General features: G+C 35.9%; 1 protein-coding gene across 1 annotated transcript in view; it reads left to right on the forward strand.

The window, feature by feature from the left end:
• The window catches only part of ABCA13 (ATP binding cassette subfamily A member 13), a 170,154-nt gene that overhangs the window by 119,043 nt on the left and 29,884 nt on the right, over nucleotides 1-21,227 (forward strand). The window contains exons 42-48 of the mRNA XM_027878993.1: nucleotides 302-356; nucleotides 1,005-1,182; nucleotides 4,107-4,222; nucleotides 8,295-8,451; nucleotides 9,395-9,648; nucleotides 9,929-10,121; nucleotides 11,425-11,534. Coding sequence (XP_027734794.1) covers nucleotides 302-356; nucleotides 1,005-1,182; nucleotides 4,107-4,222; nucleotides 8,295-8,451; nucleotides 9,395-9,648; nucleotides 9,929-10,121; nucleotides 11,425-11,534 — 1,063 coding nt within the window. The remainder of the gene's footprint in view (nucleotides 1-301; nucleotides 357-1,004; nucleotides 1,183-4,106; nucleotides 4,223-8,294; nucleotides 8,452-9,394; nucleotides 9,649-9,928; nucleotides 10,122-11,424; nucleotides 11,535-21,227) is intronic.

Genomic DNA, 21,227 nt, shown 5'->3' on the forward strand with positions numbered 1-21,227 from the left:
GATATAGATTCTGCAGCAATATACATTATTATGAATCAATTTCTGAAAATGAGAATCCATAAAAAACATCTATTGATTCATTATGTTTGTTCATTAGTTTTTGATGGATCCAAACTCTGGAAATCACTCAAGAGGAGGCAGTATTTGGTTTTGCAGCTTGGTGCTTGACCTCTTTCTGTTGATTATGAAGTATTTAGCTTTTTCATTCATTCATATGTATAACAGGTGTTAACAGTGTACTTCAGAATTTGAAGTCCTGACATAGCATTTACTATTTATTAATGTATTTTTGTCTTTGCAGGGATAACACTCTACAGCCAACCATATGGAGGAGCCTTGCTGGATGAGGACAAAATGTGAGCAAACTCTTAAATTGTGTAACAGCAGCAATGAGCAGACAATTGAAACTATCAATTAAGTCAGAATATACATTGCCTGGAATAGGTGCTGTGACTTTATAGATACAATTCTGTTACAGTGAGTGAAGTATTTTCTAGTGTGGACTTTCTGTCAAGTAAGTCCACTGTTTATATAAAAAATGATTGCATTATTTTGTAGAGAAAAATACTGAATTTATGCTGACTGAATCAGGGCAGTTTTAAACAGGTTAACTGCTTCAAATGACTGTCAAGTGTTTAAATTTTAATTTTTCTGTAGACAGGAAATATTTGCAAAAGCTTTGTTTTATTCAGACTTTAAACACACACTGTGGTCTCTACCTCTCCTATTGTTTTGTAACTTATCTTGTGTCCTGTTCTCTAATTAGATGTTGACTGTGTACATACATTTTGTCCCTGCTTGCGGCAGGGGGGATGGAACAAATGATCTTTAAGGTCCCTTCCGAGCAAAAGCATTCTGTGACTCTATTGTGTTTACAAACACAATTAAAGGTCCCAATGCCTAGTGTTGTCTTGGTAAGAAGCTGGCCTAGAAAATGTTAGCATTGGAGGGTTTTTTCCCCATTATGTTGCGTTTTCATTATACCATTTTGCTTTTTACCCTAGAATGGAGAATGTTCGTCAGTGTGGGGTAGCCCTGTGTATCATGCTGGGTTTTTCTATCCTTACTGCATCCATTGGAAGTGCCATAGTGAAAGACAGAGTATCTGGCACAAAACGCTTGCAGCACATCACAGGCCTGGGTTACAAAACTTATTGGCTTGCTAACTTCTGCTGTGATATGGTATGTATTGTGTGGGGCAGCATGTGTTCAGGTGTAAATTTTTAACTAGTTTGTCGTAAATGAGCAAAAGGGGATATGATCACAAGATACATGAGTAAGATTTGAATTGTGCTGAGCAAGAACTCTTGGCTGTCGTGCTAACAAGCATTGGGACACCATTCTGCTCTAATACAGGGCAGGAATTAATATTCTTCATTTCCCAAAGCTGAATTGTACAGCATTTGCTAGCTTTAGGTATGTACACTATTTTACAGATAAAAGTAAGTCTACTAATCAAATCCAAAACATAGCCAGCTCATAGCAGGACTTTTTGTGCTTTGAGTTGCCACTGGCAAAATCTTTCAGACTGGTGGAGAAAACTGAGGATAGTAGTCAGCTATTTTAAGGGATGATTATATTGTCTGTTGTTGCGGATAACATGGAAGATACTTATAATCGGTACCTTTTATTTCTGGCAAGCACTGGGACAGGTTGCCCAAGGAAGTAGTGGAGTTACCATCCTTGGAGGTATTTAAAAGACATGTAGCAGTGGCACTTAGGGACGTGGTTTAGTAATGGACTTGGAAATGCTAGATTAATGATTGGACTTGATGTCCTTAAGGTCCTTTCCAACTAAATGATTCTATGTTATCCAGAGGTTTTTGGAACACTCTGTTTTCATTCAGACTATTCTAATTCTGAAACATTAGATCTTCACCCATCCATGCTTGAAATCAGAATTGTCACACTTGAGCAATCTTGAGGTAAGAACACATTTCTCCAAATGTTATTTACTTGGCCAGTCAATCTTGGTATTCATTTTTTCTGCTGTTTCAAATAGAAGGGCTTGGTTAAAACTTCAGTCCTTCATCATTCAGTTTCTCCTTGTGCAGCAAAGTCAACTCCTCATTATTTTCTGCCAGTCTCTCAAAATGTTCTCACAAATTCAACACAGTACTGCATGATCAATCATGATCTGGGAAAGAACAGACACTGCTTTAAATGCTAATTGTACTGCAGATCATTTAGGGACACTGCACACATGAATATATGAACTGTCAAATTTTAAATCTCTCTACATATTTTAAGTATTACAGGCTGTGTCCTGTATTATGGGTAGCACAATCTCTACTAGACCTGCAGAAGTATTTGATTTATGAAATTGCTCTCATGAGAATCAGGGTGTTCTTACTATATTTATACAGGTGAATGGTATTCATTACTGTGTTCAATAAATGGAAAATGTGTAAGTGCTAAGAAAATGTAAAGACAAATAGAGAGATTTTTTTTCAGATTAAGCATGTGTCACTAGGGGGGCAAAATGAAAGTTGTTTTTGCCTGGTACATGAGGGGAAGGCTGTGGATGTGTCTACCTGGACTTCAGCAAAGCCTTTGACACCATCTCCCACAGCATACCCCTGGAAAAGCTGGCAGCCCATGGCTTGGACAGGGGCACTCTGTGCTGGGTTAAGAACTGGCTGGAGGGCCGGGCCCAGAGAGTGCTGGTGAATGGGGCTGCATCCAGCTGGTGGCCAGTCCCCAATGGTGTTCCCCAGGGATCAGTGCTGGGCCTAGTTCTGTTTAATATCTTTACTGATGGTCTGGATGAGGGGATTGAGTGTACCATGAGAATATTTGCAGATGACACCAAGTTGAGGGGGAGTTTTGATCTGCTGAAAGGCAGTAGGGCACTTCAGACAGACCTAGACAAGCTGGAGAGATGGGCTGACTCCAATGGGATAAGGCCAAGTGCCGGGTCCTGCACTTTGGCCACAACAACCCCCTGCAGCGCTACAGGCTGGGCACAGAGTGGCTGGAGAGCAGCCAGGCAGAAAGGGACCTGGGAGTTTGGACTGATAGGAAGCTGAACATGAGCCAGCAGTGTGCCCAGGTAGCCAAGAAGGCCAATGGCATTGTGGCCTGGATCAGGAACAGTGTGGCCAGCAGGACGAGGGAAGTGATTCTTTCCCTGTACTCAGCACTTGTGAGGCCACCTGGAGTATTGTGTCCAGTTCTGGGCCCCTCAGTTCAGGAAAGACATTGAGGTGCTGGAGCAGGTCCAGAGAAGAGCAACCAGGCTGGTGAAGGGACTTGACCACAACTCCTATGAGAAGAGGCTGAGGGAGCTGGGGTTGTTTAGCCTGGAGAAGAGGAGGCTCAGGGGTGACCTCATCACTCTCTACATCTACTTGAGAGGAGGTTGTAGCCGCGTGGGTGTCGGTCTCTTCTCCTAGACAACCAGCAGTAGGACAAGAGGGCATGGTTTTAAGCTGTGCCAGGGGAGGTTTAGGTTGGATATTGGAAGAAATTTTTTATGGCGAGAGTAATCAGACATTGGAATGGGCTGCCCAGGGAGGTGGTGGATTCTCTGTCCCTGCAGGTGTTCAAGATGAGACTGGATGTGGCACTTAGTGCCATGGTCTGGTAACCACGACAGTGTTGGATCAAGGGTTGGACTTGATGATCTCAGAGGTCCATTTCAACCCAGCTGATTCTATGATTCTATGATTAAAGTCCCTTTTAAAATTGTATCCTTACTATTCTCTTAAGACTAAAGCATCAATCAGTGAAACTGCTATTTCTGAAACCAAGCCTCTGTATTCAGAGTATAATTTGATGTTTTGGAACAATAGCCCCACATGGACTCATTATCTGAAAGAGTTAGCTTGTTAAATGGATATACTAGAAAGGTCAATAGCAGTAAAATTATGGGAAATATTCTGTAGTTGAATTTTATCTTGTCAGGCAGTTTCCTGTGTAGGGGGCAGTTTCACAGCAACTGTGGACTGTGAAATCTCCAAGCTCTTCTGCCTGTTTCTTACTAATTTATAGTGTAATTATATTGCAAATATGGAAAAGTTAATTTGTATACCCTTCTAGGCAAATTAAGTAAGACCAGTAAGAGATGGTCACCTGCTAAGTGTCTTTTTTTCTTCTGTTTCTAGCTGTTTTACATGGTTCCAGTCACCCTGTGTGTTGGTGTTATTAGTGCCTTCCAGCTATCAGCCTTCACTTTTCGGAAGAACTTGGCGGCCACTGTTCTCCTGCTGATACTCTTTGGGTATGTGACTGGAAATGCTACTGTGGAATTATAACTTCTAAGAAACAAACAGAAATCTTTAAACATAGTTTGCACCTGCTGCTGGATGCATGGTTTTCTGTTTTTGGAAATAATTATGATTCAGCAAAATATAGTGAGAAAACAGGCTGAAACATGAGTTTGAAAGTTAAAAACTCAAGGGAGATTTACTTGCACATTAAAAAAAAAAAACACACATTAAAAAGTAAACGGACTGGAAATGTCTCAGAGAATACTTGGCCTTTATAACAGTAATTTGCTATTAGAAATCGATTGTATATTGTGTTCCAGAAAATGTGGGAATAATAACATAGATCAGAATTTTAATGCTTAGCTTTGAAGAATATCATCAAGAAGGTAAGAAATAGCTGTCTTTTATTACAGTTCTAACCATCTTCTGTAATTCTACATAGCTTCTGGAGTTAATATTTCCAGTGAGAAGTCTGTTCTATGTAGAACACTGGGCTGGTTGGAGCTTTGTCTCTAAATAGTATTGTGAGACTGGAAAGTCATGCCATACTACCCTCTTGCTTAGTTTCACATGAAAAAAAAAAAAAGGAATTCTAAAAAGTTAAAATAACTCATTAAACAGGTGATTGATATCTCTATTAACATAAGGTTGTTGAACCTTGGGCTCAATCAAACTAATGGTCTATTCTGTTCCTTTAATTCTTCCTACATGCAGTCCAAGGTAATGTGAGAAATGCTGACAGTTACTAGTTACAGGAAAAGGCTTCTGAGAAGTTCCTTCCTTATCTCAAGCAACTAATTGTGGCTATCCTTATATTGGGAATGGTTATCTTACAAGAAAGAGGTTTAGATAATGAAATATAACAAGTTCATGAAAGAATGATAGGTAAGGAAAACAGAAAGGACCTTCTGCAACATCATGACATGTTCTATTCCAGGAAGAGTCTCAGATAAACACTTCAAAAAACACCCCAATTTCCTGTATTGCATCTTAAAACTGTTTTCAAGGTTTTGTGCCTCCAGTAACTCATTTTTTGGAAAATTGTTTTGGTATCCTCAAAGTTGGATCTATTCTTTGAAATTCCAGCCTATGTTTATTCAGAGCCATACTTTATAATTCTCCTTCATCAAACACATTTTGCAAGCCCAAACCAGCCAAATCCTCTCTTATAAATGGCCTTCCAAATTCCCTGGATAATTCTATTTATAATTTTTCCTTATAACTCTAGTTTGAGCTCATCTTTTGTGGGCATGAATGGCCAGACTAGTATGAAATATTCTAGAGGTCATGATCTTGTAAATAACTTGTATGACACATCTAAAGTTCATATTTTTCTCCTCTCTGAAGTTCATATTTTTCTCCTCTCTATATCACTCTCGTATACCACTCTCACTTCCTTTGTTCTGCACTTTGATCAAGTGATTCCTTCAAATTAAAGGTAGAAATTCTTATCAGCCTCACTGCAAAATTTTTACATTACCAAATCTCATCTTTTTCTTTTATTATCATTAGAACTGTTGAATCCTTCTTGTGATCCAATTGCTGTCAGCCTAGTGAAGAATAGGTATCTATAGAAATCTTAGTCAAACAACAAATGAAACATACACTACAGACATGGAGTCATTACATGTTTTCTGTGCTGTTGTATAGGCATTGGTTCTGCCCACAGTGTACTACCAAGTGCTAGTTATGCTGACATTGTTTTTACCAAAATGTTGAGTTAAAGTTTGAATATTTCAGGAGAAATAAGCATTGACTGAAAAGCTGGACTGTCTTTTTTTGTTGACTGCTGATGCTCCTTAATCAGCTCAGTATAGTCCCTCCTGTACTGATCAGCTTTGGCTGACATAACAGATACTGCAGTGATTTTTAACAAGAAAGTCTATGTATTCAATGCTTATTAACATGAATTAAAAATACAATAGCTGTCAGTTGTAAGTATAACACATCTCAAGGACAGTGATAAACTTCAGAGTTTCCAGTCTTCCTCTTCTGCCCTTTACTCAGCCTAAAGACACAGTAAATGGGATGAAGCCCATTGTGGTAATTTTATCTTTCCCCAGTACTGCTCATGTAACCCTCATTCACCTGCCTGCCATCATGCTTTTTTTTCCTTTTTAAAATGTCTCTTCAATGTTAAGTTGTATTGTAAATTGTAAAATTGTAAATGTAAAATCCAAAGAAGAATTTTTGATCTAGAATAAAGATAGTCCTGTTATATAAAAGAGTTAAGCAGTGTGCCAGAAGGGGGGTGCTTGAAAGAGTAATCAGTAGTTTCCTAGTGTTCTACTTTAAAAGTGATTTCCTTTAAAAATATAATGGTTTCTTAAATAAACTGCATCTTTTTCTCTTTTAGATGATGGCAGACGTGTTTTATAGTCCAAATGCTTATGGACTTTTGTCCAAAATGTTCTCTCTTTGATATTACAAAATAATAAATTGCAACTGAAGCTGAAGGAAAAGAGGATAGAAATGTAAATGTGACTGGCAGCTTCTTTAAAGGCTGCATTTGAACATCATGTAACTTTAGTATCCTGAAAGTCTTACTCATTTCCTAGCAGCTATAAGCAAACAAATTGAATTTTGCTTTAATTTACAGCAGAGTAACAGCACTTTAAATCATGTCTCCTTCCTGAGCTGTTTCCAAGGATGGACTTGTATTTATGATATTGTAATTCAGAGCAATACTGAGAACAGTGATTTTGGTATGTGCATGAAGGGAAGAAAATGTGTTATTAAGACTGGCAACAGGACACTGAAAAGTATAGTGTGATCTTGAATACTTACAATATTCATTTGAGATCCAAACATTGAGAAATTTAACCTTTATCTTCCTGTAAACTGAGGATAACATCATTATTACTTCCCAGTTTGTTTCTTAAGGAAAGGATTTTGACACTGTCCAATGCAAAAAGTTCATCTATAAAGTACAGAACACTGAATTCTAAAGGATCTTTCATGACTTGTAATCTAAACTTCAGTTTAATGCGATGAAGTTCATTCACAGATTTTTCGCTAGTTGCTCTTTCATTGAGCTCACTGTTAAAACAGTTATATTAATATTAAATATTAATTATTTACATATACACTACATATATACTTATCATCATGCAACGTTGTGCACTGGTACCTATACTCCTCCAGTTTATGTATTGCTGGTGTGATAGATATGTGTTGTGCTATATTGAAGGGAAAAGAAATTTCTTTGACATGAGATGCATGCTCATCAGATTGCCTGGGCATTGTTTTAGTCTTTATAAAAGTCTCTTGATAAAAAAATATAACTACTTCCTTTTGGAGAGGCATCATTTGACTTGTCAGAATAGAGAGAGAGGGTGCTTTCCCTCCTCGTTTAAAGATTTACATGGAAGGTAACGTAGCCATGGACATGCTGTCTTATCCTCATTGTGCTGTATTAACTGATAACTTGATTAAGGTAATAGCATGGTGTGTAGGATATTTCACTTCTCAGATATCACTGACACAGTTCCAGTTCAAGGATTATGGTTTTTCTCTTCTTTTTCCCACCCTCTTTCTTTGCTCACTCTCTCCTTACTCTTTTGTTATTGTTTTTTCTTTTTGTGAAACCTTCTAAGGAAACCTGACTGCTCAGGATCCATGATTTAGGTTTAAACTATTTGCTTTTAGTTCTGTCTCTGTGCAAGAGACTTTAAATGTGCATCGGTTTGCAGTCATTCAGAAATCAGGATTGTGAGCTGTCTGAAACAGTGAAAGTAAATATCTGCAGTTGATATATTCAAAAATGGATCATATCTGCCCATCACATGGCAGTGTACATCTATGGAATCATAAGGTACTTTGACAAAGAAAATTTGTCTCTTTTTTTTTTTTTTTTTTTTTTTTTTTTTTTTTTTTTTTTTTTTTTTTTTTTTTTTTTTTTTTTTTTTTTTTTTTTTTTTTTTTTTTTTTTTTTTTTTTTTTTAACCATTGTTCAGAAGACTTGTTTGCATATCTTAAAAATAAGGAGTAAAAATTGTGGGTTTTTTCTAGTGTGATAACTGACTTCTTTATGGGAGGTGAGACAAAAATATAAATTGTTTGACAGTTTTGTTTAACTTTCAGATATGCAACTTTACCATGGATGTATCTTGTATCCAGATTCTTCTCAAGTTCAGATGTAGCTTTTATTTCTTACATCTCCTTAAATTTTGTGTTTGGCCTGTGTACCATGCTGGTGACTCTCTTACCTCGTTTGTTAGCTGTAATTTCCAAAGTGCAGGTCAGTATAAAATCTTTGCTTTAACCTTTTCGTAACTGAGATGTATGTACACACATACATGCATGGATTTTTTTTTAGTTTGTATGTGTGTATGTGTATACATATGCACAGATAAGATTTTTCCAGCAGAAAAACATACATGTCTTTTAAACATTTATGATTTTTCAGTCCTAGTATTCACTGCAGTGCTTGTTACCATCTTGAGTTTTAACTTGTCTATGACCAAAAAAAAGCATGCTGTAATAATGGAAAAATGTTGTTAATTGAAACTTTGACATTTTCTAGACCATTAAGTTGTAATTGGCACATAATGGGAGCTGTTCTGGTCCATTAAATAGATTATATGCATTGTAAAATGTGTTTGAATAATATTGACATAAGAGATAAGCTGCATATTCCTAGGATCAGCAATGCCTCGTATAAATAGTAATATACATTCTCATTCCATGTATGTAAATTTTCATTAGTTGTAATGGTATTTAAACTACTTAATGGAGAGGAGAACCCAAATATGTATGAATCTCCATACATGTACAGGTCAAAAACTTGGTGTTTGAAGTCAGATCTTGATGTTTGAAGTCAGGTCTGGATTACATGTCACTCAAGTTTGTAAGCAGATTTGGTGTTCATTTGGGTTTAAGTTGGTGACTTAGATTTGATAGTATTTAAACACTAAAATTTTAAGAAAATAGAATGATCATGGCCATGTGTTTTGATACTATCTGTGAACCTCAACTAAGTTTAAAAACCCATGGCCCCAAGCAGTCTAAAAAACAATAAGACATGAACCCTGCCCAGAAAATAGTTTACAATATGCGTTTTAAAAATCAGTTCACCTTGAGTGAGAAGTGTGCTTATTATGCTGTTGGAAAAAACTGATTTTTTCCCCTCTGTTTTTTTTTTTTTTTTCCTCTCCCTCCATCCTTGTTGCATCTTAATATAGAGTTTCCAGAACATCTACAATATCCTCAAATGGGCATTCATCATATTCCCACAATTCTGCTTAGGCCAGGGTTTAATAGAGCTTTCTTACAATCAGATCAAGTTTGACCTGACCAGTAACTTTGGAATAGATTCGTATGTGAGCCCTTTTGAGATGGATTTCCTGGGCTGGATTTTTGTGGAAATGGCCCTTCAGGGGACACTACTACTCCTTTTACGTCTCTTCCTTCATTGGGATCTCCTCCAGAAGCAAAGGTATGTTACCATTTGTATTCTACCATAATGGAGATGGAACTAATTTTTGAAGAAAGAAAATAGTGTGTTCCTTTGAACACCTGAAGGTAAATAATTCTGATACACCTAAATTAATGGAAACTACAAAACCCCCCAAAAACTAATAGTTATTGTTTCCCTCAAATTCTGATGAGAGTTAATCACAAAGCTGTAAGGAATTATAACCAGGGAAATAAGAGTTATTCAGAGTGCAGCAGTGACCAATTTGTCATATGTGATTTATTATCATCTTCTGTTTTAGGGGTCATTGTTCAATTAACAACATGGTCAGCCCATCAGAAGATGTTGATGTAGAAATGGAGCGACAACGACTCTTTGGTGGAAGAATTGGTAATGATGTGCTACTTCTGTACAACCTCAGGAAATGTTATGGAGGTTTCAGTAAAAAGAACACAGCTGTGGAAAACATAAGCTTGGGAATACCAAGGGGAGAGGTAAAGAAGTATTTCTCTTTTATAAAGTAACACTTAATTCTGAGCAATTGTTCAAACATCCTCAGTGTGCCTACTGCGAAAGATCTGTAGATAGCAGGAGAACAATTTCAATTGGAGTAATTTCTGAAGATCAGTTACTGGATAAAAGTAGAAACTCTGGTCTTTAAGAAGCAACTGTTCACTTATTTTTTGAGTTACAAATTCATCTGAGTCCTAATTTTTTCTTTTTCTTATCTTTACTAAGTTACTTTGTTATCAGCTAACACAAAAACTGAGTAGGTAGCATAGCACCCCAATGTTCAAAGAGAAAGCAAAGAATACCTAACTCAATCGTAAACTGTGGACTGAATCCTGAATTTGTCACCAGGAACACTCTTAGTTTCCATGCTGAAATCATCACAGTATATTTTAATATAGCATATAACACGCTAATATACTATTTTTATAAACTAAATTTAGCCCTAAACAGCATTTGAGTTTGTGTTTTGGGGGGCTTTCCATTATTTTTATGCTTATGGGAATTACAGATAATAATTTCAAAACTATTGAGCAGGAAAAGACTTTTCTTAGTTGCTAATAGCAAATTGAAAGATATGAGAAATTAGAGCTTGGCAGCCCAGGTCCAGTAACATCCGACTAGTTATTGATCAGCTCTTGGGTAACTGAGGTAGCCAGGAGGATATTATTGCTAATTAAAGCCTATCCATCAATAAGAAAGTTTATGAAACAAGTATTTCAGAAGTTATGAAGGGCTACACGTACACTTAATATAAATCATATCACAGCTTAAGCATAAATTCTTTGCAGATAGGGGCCTGAAATAAGTGTTCAGTGTGAGTGTGTGTCTTGGCTACTTTGTATTTATTTACTTGTACTGAGTGAAGCAGCTCATGAAGCTGAGAATTATTAACTCTGTGGACTGGTGGTCAGGGCTCTCAAACAGGACCCGAGATCCTGAGGTACAAATGTAGTATTTTCAAATAATATGGATAAATAACGCATATAGTTACTGGTCAGGATTTTAGATGGAGGGTTATAATCCTAAATAAGTCACTTTTAGATATTAAGGGGTAATCAAAATATTATATATATTTTTTAAAAAAAACTGATTTTCTGTGGGTTAGGGAGTTTACACATATACTGCATCCATGTACAGTATATTACAAACATATGACAGGAACTGAGAAAAGGGGAGAATGTTGAAGACTCATTATTACTTACTTTTTTCAGCATAGCAGATTAATTGCTCTTTCTCCTAGCTTTTGTTATGGGGGTTTTTTTCCTACCTTTTTATCTCTGATAGTGTTTTGGACTCCTGGGAACAAATGGAGCTGGAAAAAGCACAACATTTAAGATGCTGACTGGAGATATCATCCCATCTGCAGGACGTGCTGTTATCAGGACACCAACTGGGTAAATAACAGAGAGTTTGATCAGAACAGTGCTAATTGATAATGCTAATGATTAAAGACTCAGTACATCTTCAGTGCTTTATACGGTACTCTATAGACCTGTTTTTCTTTCCCTTTTAAATGTCTATTGCTTTATTGCTGTGAAGTCTCTGCAGAAAAGCATTTTAGCGTTATTTAATTCTGTTTGAACACCCTGTTAATTGAGAACAAACTTGTATGGCAGCAAAAGAGTAGACTCTAAGAAGCCTTAACTTATATCCTTTTAAAAATGTAAAAAAAAAAAAAAAATCTTAACATACAGTTTGTTCAGATGCATGGACATATATCCCCCATAGTAGTGCTGCACTAAAAGGTTTCCAGGCGTAGGCTGAGGAGCAGTACTTCAAGTGGGTAATTTTAAAATGTTTTCTTACTCTTATGTACTTCAGAGACCTTAATTAATTACTTGATCAATATGCTATGTAATTAGGATAAGAGGAAGTGTCAGTGAGATTGAGGCTAAGTTTGATGGAGTGATAAATGAATAATGGACCTTGGGTTAGCTGTAACCATTATTTGTAATTTTTCCCAACAAAATTGGAGGGGAAGTAAAGTGGTTTTTTTTGGTCAGTAGTAAAATGTGTATGTATAAATAAAAATATATTTTGGGCTAGTTCAGTTTTAAAACTTCTCTTTTCCTAGATGATGTGCATTTCAAAATATGTCTTTGGACAAGGAGAGGTCAAGGGTTTAATTAAGAAATTTTTAAAGGGAGAATTTTTCAATTTCTAAAATGTCAAGTTACTTTGGTTTAGAAATTCAGTGTTTTCATAGGTCAGTATTTTCTCACTTCTTTAAAAAGTTAATGATCAGCAGATTTAACTTCAAAGAGTAAATAGTTTGGTCATCACAAAATTCCATTTTATGGAAGTTTGACACTTCTTTTGAAATGGACAACATCACCACTACCAGATATAATTTTACTTCACTGTGCTTTTTCGTGATCTTTTACAGAAAATCATCCAAAAATTGTTAATCATAAAGTAGGAATGATAAAAAAAAAAAAAAAAAAAAAAAAAAAAAAAAAAAAAAAAAAAAAAAAAAAAAAAAAAAAAGAGAGAGAGATTTTGAGAAAATTATTCTTAGAATAAGAAATTATGTGAGTGAGCCTTTACAAGGATTAGAGAGAATTTTAGATAGTTGTTTTCATTCATAATTCCCCAGAACAGAAGACACAACTTTTCAGACATTAAGCAACAACAAATATAACAAAAGTGATTTAGTATAAGGTAAAAAATAATATTTGGTGTTCTTAGGCACTGGTGGAAGGCTTTGTACTGGGATATGATCATAGAATCATAGAATCAGATGGGTTGGAAAGGATCTCTGAGATCATCAAGTCCAACCCTTGATCCACTACCACCACAGTTACTAGACCATGGCACTAAGTGCTACATCCACTCTCTTCCTATATACCTCCAGGGACTGAGAATCCACCACCTCCCTGGGCAGCCCATTCCAATGTCTGATTACTCTCGCCATAAAAAATTTCTTCCAATATCCAGCCTAAACCTCCCCTGGCACAGCTTAAAACCATGCCCTCTTGTCCTACTGCTGGTTGTCTAGGAGAAGAGACCGACACCCACCTGGCTACAACCTCCTCTCAGGTAGTTGTAGAGAGTGATGAGGTCTCCCCTGAGCCTCCTCTTCTCCAGGCTAAACAACCCCAGCTCCCTCAGCCTCTCCTCACAGGACTTGTGGTCAAGTCCCTTCACCAGCCTGGCTGCTCTTCTCTGGACCTGCTCCAGCACCTCCTGAACTGAGGGGCCCAGAACTGGACACAATACTCCAGGTGGCCTCACCAGTGCTGAGTACAGGGAAAGAATCACTTCCCTCATCCTGCTGGCCACACTGTTCCTCATACAGGCCAGGATGGAGGTCTGAAGAGGATTTGAGATTTTGAGAAATAAAATAATCTGCAATAATTTATTTTTATAAAATTTTGCCATCATGGCAGTATTTAGGCACTGATTAATCATCGTATATATTGGCACTTACACTGCTGACTGTTTGCATGATTTATTTCTTCAGAACCTGTAAGATTATTTAAAAAAAAAACTCAAACTTATAAAACAATTTAACAATGTTTGTATTCCTCTTATCGGTCTTATTGTCATCTACCTGTGGCTAAACAGATAAAAATTCTTCTGAGGTCAACTTTAATGTGCTACTGGCACTTGACAATAGGTTAAACACTCTCCCCGGACATTATGTGTGCCACTTTCATTTTCCATGCTGTTTTTATAAATCCAACATGAAAGCATATATTAAGATGCCATGTTATTTACCATATACTAAAATACAGGTAATGGAATTTGACACATTTAGGAGGCTTGAGAGAAAGCCTCAGACAATTACATTTCAGTGTACAAAATACCCTTGACAACATTAATTATGACCCTGTATTATGGTGGTGTCAATCAAGTCTATTGATGTTTTTTTGTGTTTGAAGTGGCTGAAGTGAATGTAAAACCCATATTCCCAAGTTTTCAAAATTTAGCACTAACTCAAGAAAGCAATAGCAAGAGCTGTCATTACACAGTAATTAAACTTGGGGAAACGAACAACTTTGAGGCTGTGAGAAGAAATTTATGTCACTTCAGACTTTGTTCCTTGCTGTATATTTTGGCAAGTGCTGTTGAACAGATTGTGGTGCTGTGTTGCTGTATCACTGAAAAATCACTGGGGGACAAGTTTGTTGGCTCTCCCGTAGCTGAGGTGGTAACCACAAGGTCTGGAGAACCCTTCCTTAGCAGTTGAAGAATGACTGAAGTTACTCACCCCACTGATTTTTAGGTGGACTACTTGCATTTAGGCCTCAGATAAATCATAGAATGGTTTGGGTTGGAAGGGACCTTAAAGATTATGTAGTTCCAACCCCCCTGCCATGGGCAGGGACACCTTCCACTAGACCAGCTTAATCAAAGCCCTATCCAACCTGGCCGTAAACACTTTGAGGGATGGGGTATCCACAACTTTTCTGGACAACTTGTTTCAGTACCTCACCACCTTCACAGTAAAGAATTTCTTCCTATCTAATCTAATCTAATTTAATCTAATCTAATCTGTAGATTATCTATTTATACCTTCATGATCCATTCTTCATGATCAAATAATTAAATCAGTATTCAAAATTACTATTATAAGTATTGGAAACTTGACTGTATTAACTCTGTGAAGACAATCCTTGGTTCATAACAGTTCCCATTTCCTTGAATAACTATGTTTGAAAGTTCCTGGTTTAAAAACCAATCAACCAACAAATGAACAAACGGAAAACCCAAACAAACCAATATGTACGTTTTCCTGATTGCTGTTGTAACCACTTAACTGAATTTTAAATTAAGTCAGAAGTGTCTTTTTGAGGCAGGTGCACTGAAAACAGCCTTGAATTTTATTGAACAGCTATTGCACCTTTGAACAACATGATGACTAGAAATGGAAGATGATCTTAGTCAAAGATACATGTTGAAGACAAAGTAGAATTTTTGTAAGGTCAGCCTTCAACCTTGGAAGTGCATGGGATTACAGAGAAAGAGCCTTGCACACTGAAATTCAAGTTGAGTTGAGACATCTTGCTAAGTTCTCAAAGAAAATAAAAAAATATACTTTTTAGAAGCAACTGTCTTTTAAGAGCAGATTCACAATGTCTGCAAGTACTTTTAAAAGATTTGCTGGCCTCTGGGTTGTTTGTTTGCTAAATTTTTAATACTACCAAAATAACCCAAGGAGCTTTTACCTAGAATCTGAGAAAAAACTGTCTGTTTTCATAACAAAAGCTTAGTAAAATGCATAAAAGTTAGATGTTGAGTAACAGTTTTCAGTATCCCTAGATTCATAAGTTGGGGTGTTATTAAGTGGGAATGTTCATTAAATATTAGGGCCAACTTCGTCTTTTCTGCAAATCAGTGTTTCTTGGCATTCTTCCTAATGGGGACAGGCTTTTGGGGAAGGGAAGGCTTCTGATCTGCCTTTATCATGGTTTTCTCTTTCTGATACGTTACAAATTAAGTAGACATTTTAAATGCTCTGAATAAACTTTGTGTTTCATGTTTTACATGACAAATACACATTTATATTATACAAGCTGAGCAGTCTATCAAAAGCTATTGTTTTGGGGTTTTTTTAATTTTCATATCCCCTGGAGAAAATGTTTTTAGGCAACTTATTTGCAAACCCATTCTGGCTGCAACTGTTATGCAATAAAGATAGTCTAGTAAAAAAATAAAAGGAATTTATCACCAGCCATAGCCAATCTTGTGGAGATAGTGCCAGTCACAGGGGATTTTGCCTCTTTTGTTATTTTGTGTACCTCATTAACATTGCCATTTTCAGTAACATATTTGTGCAAATGAAACATAAAATAATTAACATCTTGCGAGTGTGTCTCCATGTTAGGGATATTTGCAACTCCAATATTAAAGAGTTCTAAAAAGCAGCATTGAAACAGTTACTTTGGAAGATGTGGAAATAAAGTACTGATAGCAAAGTACCAGCAATATCTTTTGTAAAAGGCAGAAATATTAAAAATAAAAGTAAAAATTACTAGAAAGGAGGCTATTTTAATAAAATTTGTTTCCTTGCATCTACAAAATATGGTGTTATAAGCCATTAGGATTCTTACTGGCTTTTGAACAACACAAGAAGGAGTTGTGAAGCTTAAATATGTGTAAAAGTTAACTGCATGGTCTGCTTGACATTTAGAAGGGTTTTTTGTGTTCTCTATAGCACAGCTGTTCCTTTTTAAGAGTACAAGTGGACTCAAATTAGCTTATGCTTAACTCTTCTGTCATAACTAGCTTGCCACTGATGTTGGAGCTGGCTGAATGAAAGGTAGCATATAAAACTGTAAACATTTTTGTAGTTACATTTTCTGTCAAATACCTTGAAGAAGTAAGGTCTACATTAAATATGTACAAAGCAAGGCTGACACTTAACAAAGTAGTGAAACAAAGGAGAACAAAGTAAGTCTTCGTAGTCTTTGAATGTCTGCTGGGATGATGTATCAGCAGATTCTGTACATCTGTTCCACTTGTGTGTGTGTGTGTGTACGTGAGCCATTCTTTGCTTTCTTCCCCTTTCTATACTTTTGTTTAAACCTTCTTCAGTGTCATAATACCTGCCTCAAGTGAGGAGCACTAAACACAGCTTTAAAGAGAAATTGTCCAAATCCTTTTAAGTGCCATGTCAAGGTCAATGTAAAATAATGAATAATGTGACTAGTGGTTTATCTGCCTTTTTGGTGCTCTCTAGTGTGCAATCTTTGCTGTCGTATTTTCCGGCATACATTTGACTTTAAGTTCATACTTAGAGTGTAGTGAAGTGCATACATGAAAAAAATGGATAAACCAGACGTCATCTTGTTCATAAGCTGCCCCACCGAGAACAGAAACATTTGGCAGTCTTCCTCATGTAATTAATTTATCTCCCATGAATTTCTGTCTTCCTACCACATGGAGATCCTCCATGACAGCAACTCCCCATCTATTTGAACTAAATGTCAGCCATCTCAGCTGCTGGATAACAAAGGCATAGGACCAAAGAACTACTCTCCAAAGAGGGAAAAATAAAATATTTCTTTATAGCTAGAACTTGGACTCTTTTGATAGGTATGATATTCAGCTTGATAAATAATTAAAAATGTGATTCAAATAGCTTAACTTGAAAGGCAGAATAAATTTACATGGATATAATGGCTGAAATGGCTGTTTTTACACTGTATATCAGTATAATTAGTTTAATTATAATGAAGCTATACTTACATTAATTATATTTTAACCTTGATTTTTTTATAATGTTAATTGAGCATTAGTATGCACTGAATTGAATATGCAGTTAAAAGGACAATGTAATGTCTAAGTACTTTAGCAATTTGTGAATTTATATTTCATTTTGACTAATTAATGGAATTTATCTCTCTGCAGAAGCCATTGTAAGTGCCGTATATATCACTGCCTTTAACTGCATTCAAAAACTGCAGAAAAATCATACAAAAGTGAAGCCAAGTGCACAGTGGAGTCAACAGTGAAACAATGTTTTCCAAATACAGCCATGAGGCTGATATCAAGGCTGCTTAGTTGTCTCTAGAACCTCAAAACTGAAGTTTACCTTTGAACAGCAGCCCGCAATCACCTATAAAGGATGTTGCCAATAACCACTGTAACAAACAAGAAGAAAATATAGTGTCTTAATAACCAGCCTAGCCTTTTGTAAAATAGAGATCTGGTTTATTCAGGAAAAGGCAATAGGTTTTGTCCAAGATCATTCTCCCTCATTCCAGTGTTTTGGTTTCTTTTCAGTTTTTGGTTTCTTTTCAGTGCTGGCAAAGGCTTCCTGACTGGAATGCCCCATGCCTTTAGGGCTGGAATCAGATGGCAGGAATTTCTTTGAATGCATGGAAGAAATGGACTAATGTATAAAGCCTTGAAATGATCAGTGGAGGAACAATTTTGAATCAAAATTTTTATTCACTCAGATTATAGTGTATTATCCCCAGTACCTTGAAAGTCTGTCAAGTTTCTTTCATTGATAGTACAAAACTGTAAGATGACCACTCCAATTTCAGGGAAGTCTTCTTGATCTTGGACTTTTTTCCAGGATGATTTGCACCAAAATATCAAAATTCTCTAAGTATTTAGAAAGGTACAGAACACAAAATCTTCCATGCTTCAAGTGCTAGACTCTGTTATTTTTCCTGAGGATGCCAGATTTTCTGTTGACCTCTTTCAAAGGGGTTCTAGAATTGCAATTCTACAACTTTAAAATTATCTTTAAAATATAAAGTTTCTGGACACATTCTGTTGGTGTCATCTGTTGCAGCTGTTCCACTTTAAAGGAAAAATTAACTAACAAGTGAAACTACTGACTGAACATAATGAGGTAGTCTAAAAATGAAGGAGAAACTTGTGTTCCACATTAGTTTTATGTCGTATCTTGATCAGGAGATGTAATCAAAGTTACTAATTGAATTTAAATAGCAATTATGTAGTGTTTTTATAATGATACAGATAACTCTGTATTAGTGTAAAAGACTGATTTCCTGCCTACAGTTTTTAGATATTCTGACATTCACTGTGTCTAGTGAATTCATTCACACTGAAATTCATTGTGTCTAGTATGCTATGGACAAAAAGCCTGAGAGGTGTTGGAATCTGTACTTATTTTTTCTTTCTTTCTGTTTATAAAATGAGCTGATTTTTTCTTCCTGCACATCTTGTTTTTTAATGTAAATAGTCTAATGAGAAATGCTGACATGCTGATAAAAAATAAAAGGGAAAAAAAGAGATGTTTTTCTCTAGCTTGAGAGAAAAAAAAAATCATAATTTTGCTGCATGCTAATCTATATTTCAGAAAATATTAGAAATATATTTCTAATTTGATTTTTATAACAGCATATAAGAAAATCTTTGTTAAGGAATAAAAGGATTATAATTACTTTAATTCATGGAATCATAAATTAAAAAAAAAAAAGGGAAAAGCATTTACAACATATCGTTTACTCAAAAGGTTTTCTGATATCATGCCATCACTAATTAAATTTAAACTTTTCATATGTCTTCCCTTCCTCTATTGTTTTCTTATATTTATATATATATATTATTTATATATTCAGAATCTGTCTAAATTAAACTGAAGGATGGTATCCAGGATTTTTTACTAGGAAATCCACTCAGTGATATTGCTTGGGGAAAAATAGGCATTACAGTGTACATACAAAAAAACCTCTGAATAAAAGAGCAGAAGCCTTGTATGGCCCTTTTTTTGTTTTTGTTTTTCCTTCTGGTTGGATTGAAAGATGCAGATATGGAGGGGAGGAGGGGGTGAATGGAAAGGTTCATGAGTTCTTCAGTGAATACACTAGAATCTCTGTGTTAATGGAAAGTCTTTAAGAGTTCAAGGTCAGCACTAATGGATAAAGTTGCAGGAAAAGGACCAGAGTAAAATATTAAATTATGTATTCTCACTGTGCCCTTTCTTTATGAAAGCTAAAGTTTAACAGGTGGGATATTGTTCACCTAAGACTGGGTGCTTTATGGAGGCACAACACTAAAATCATGTGTGTACAATTACCACTGGGAACACTATTTTTATTTCGTGATGCAAAGTGAGTAACTATGGTCTGATACAGTTCTGGCTAACAAGCATTAGATGTCTGGCTTTTTTTGCAGTTGTCCATACTTAACTTTTTGTTCTTCATGGTAGGGACCCAGTTCAGACTAGATGTGTCTTTCCAGCTACAGGGTTCATGCTAAGTAAATGTCCCTGAAATTATCCCTGAGTGCAATTTGTTCTCTTGTGGCTGAACTTGGCATATTACCAAAAGCCCAGCCTCTAGTTTCTCAAAAGACAGCAGCTGTAGCAAAAGAAAACCTTACGAGTGTGCATGAAGCTTCCTAGTAACACAAACTTCAGACACATCTCTCTGTGTTCAACAGCATCTAGACAAAATTTCACTGTGGATAGTGTTTCACTGTGTTAAAGTCCATTAAATAAGGAATCCACTGCTTCTGACTGGTTATGCAAATAGATTGGCATTAGTCAATCCATATCATATGGTAAAGATTAGTTTAGAAAAATGATTTAATTTGCTTTAGGTTTAACTGAAGACTGAGCCAGTAAAATTCTATATATACTTCATTCAAAATAACCTATAAGTGGATATAAATTAATAAGGAAATGCACTTCTGGTGTCCTCTTTCCCCTATCATCCTTCTATTTTTTGCTAACTTTTTGTTTAGAGGGTCTTTATTGGCATTTACATTCCGTGGACCATCCAAACCAGCAAAGATGCTAAGATTTTATATCTTTGCCATTAAAAGCAAAGAACTATTCTAATTAGTCCACAAAGCTTGTCGTAATCATGTTAATTTATCTTTTAATAGCATTAAAATATAGTTTGATGCTGTGACTCCTTATGTAAAATGCAGAATTTGTGTTTTCTTTTTCTCCCCAGACTTCTGAATCTTGTTAAGAGGAGATACATATTTATATTTTCACTAGCACTGGTATTTGTACATCCTACAGTTAATACATTTACTTTGTGTCTAAATGATTAATCATATATTTAGTTCTCTTAATCAGATTATATAGAAAACCACTAAGGGGAAAAATATTCTGTTACTCAGAACCTTTTGAAAACTTTTTTCTTTCAAAGCTCAGATATTTTTATTGTTAAGTGTCTTCATCTTGACAGGTCTTTCTGTACATGTAAATCAACATCATTGAGTGTTAAATTAGACGTTGGAATAAATAGGATAGATTTAGTGTCATTATGGGTAATGAGACACCCTTGCAATCAAGCTTGCTTCTTTGCAATGAATGTAATTTCAAGTAATGCTGTACAGCTACAAAGTGAAGTCCAAAGTCTCTTAAATCAGGATTACTTTATACTTTTTCCTGTATTATTTTTTAAGCTACTGGGCTTTAATATCCTGTGTTTTGTTTTACTCTTGTAGTATAGAGAATGCATGCATGTGTACATGTGGACACAGACACACAAACAGCAACATTTCCCTCCCTCTCAAGTCCTGCCCCTTCAGTACTGAATGTGGTCAGTATGAATATAATATTGGATATGATATAGTATCAAACGTGAACACAATGCAGTTTGAAAAGTGTGTCCTGAGAGAAGGTTCTACCAAAGAGATAAGGAAGG

This window comes from Empidonax traillii, unplaced genomic scaffold (genome assembly GCF_003031625.1).
Source record: "Empidonax traillii isolate 1590-97213 ecotype Southwest subspecies unplaced genomic scaffold, ASM303162v1 scaffold48:size2401408, whole genome shotgun sequence".
Taxonomy (NCBI): domain Eukaryota; kingdom Metazoa; phylum Chordata; class Aves; order Passeriformes; family Tyrannidae; genus Empidonax; species Empidonax traillii.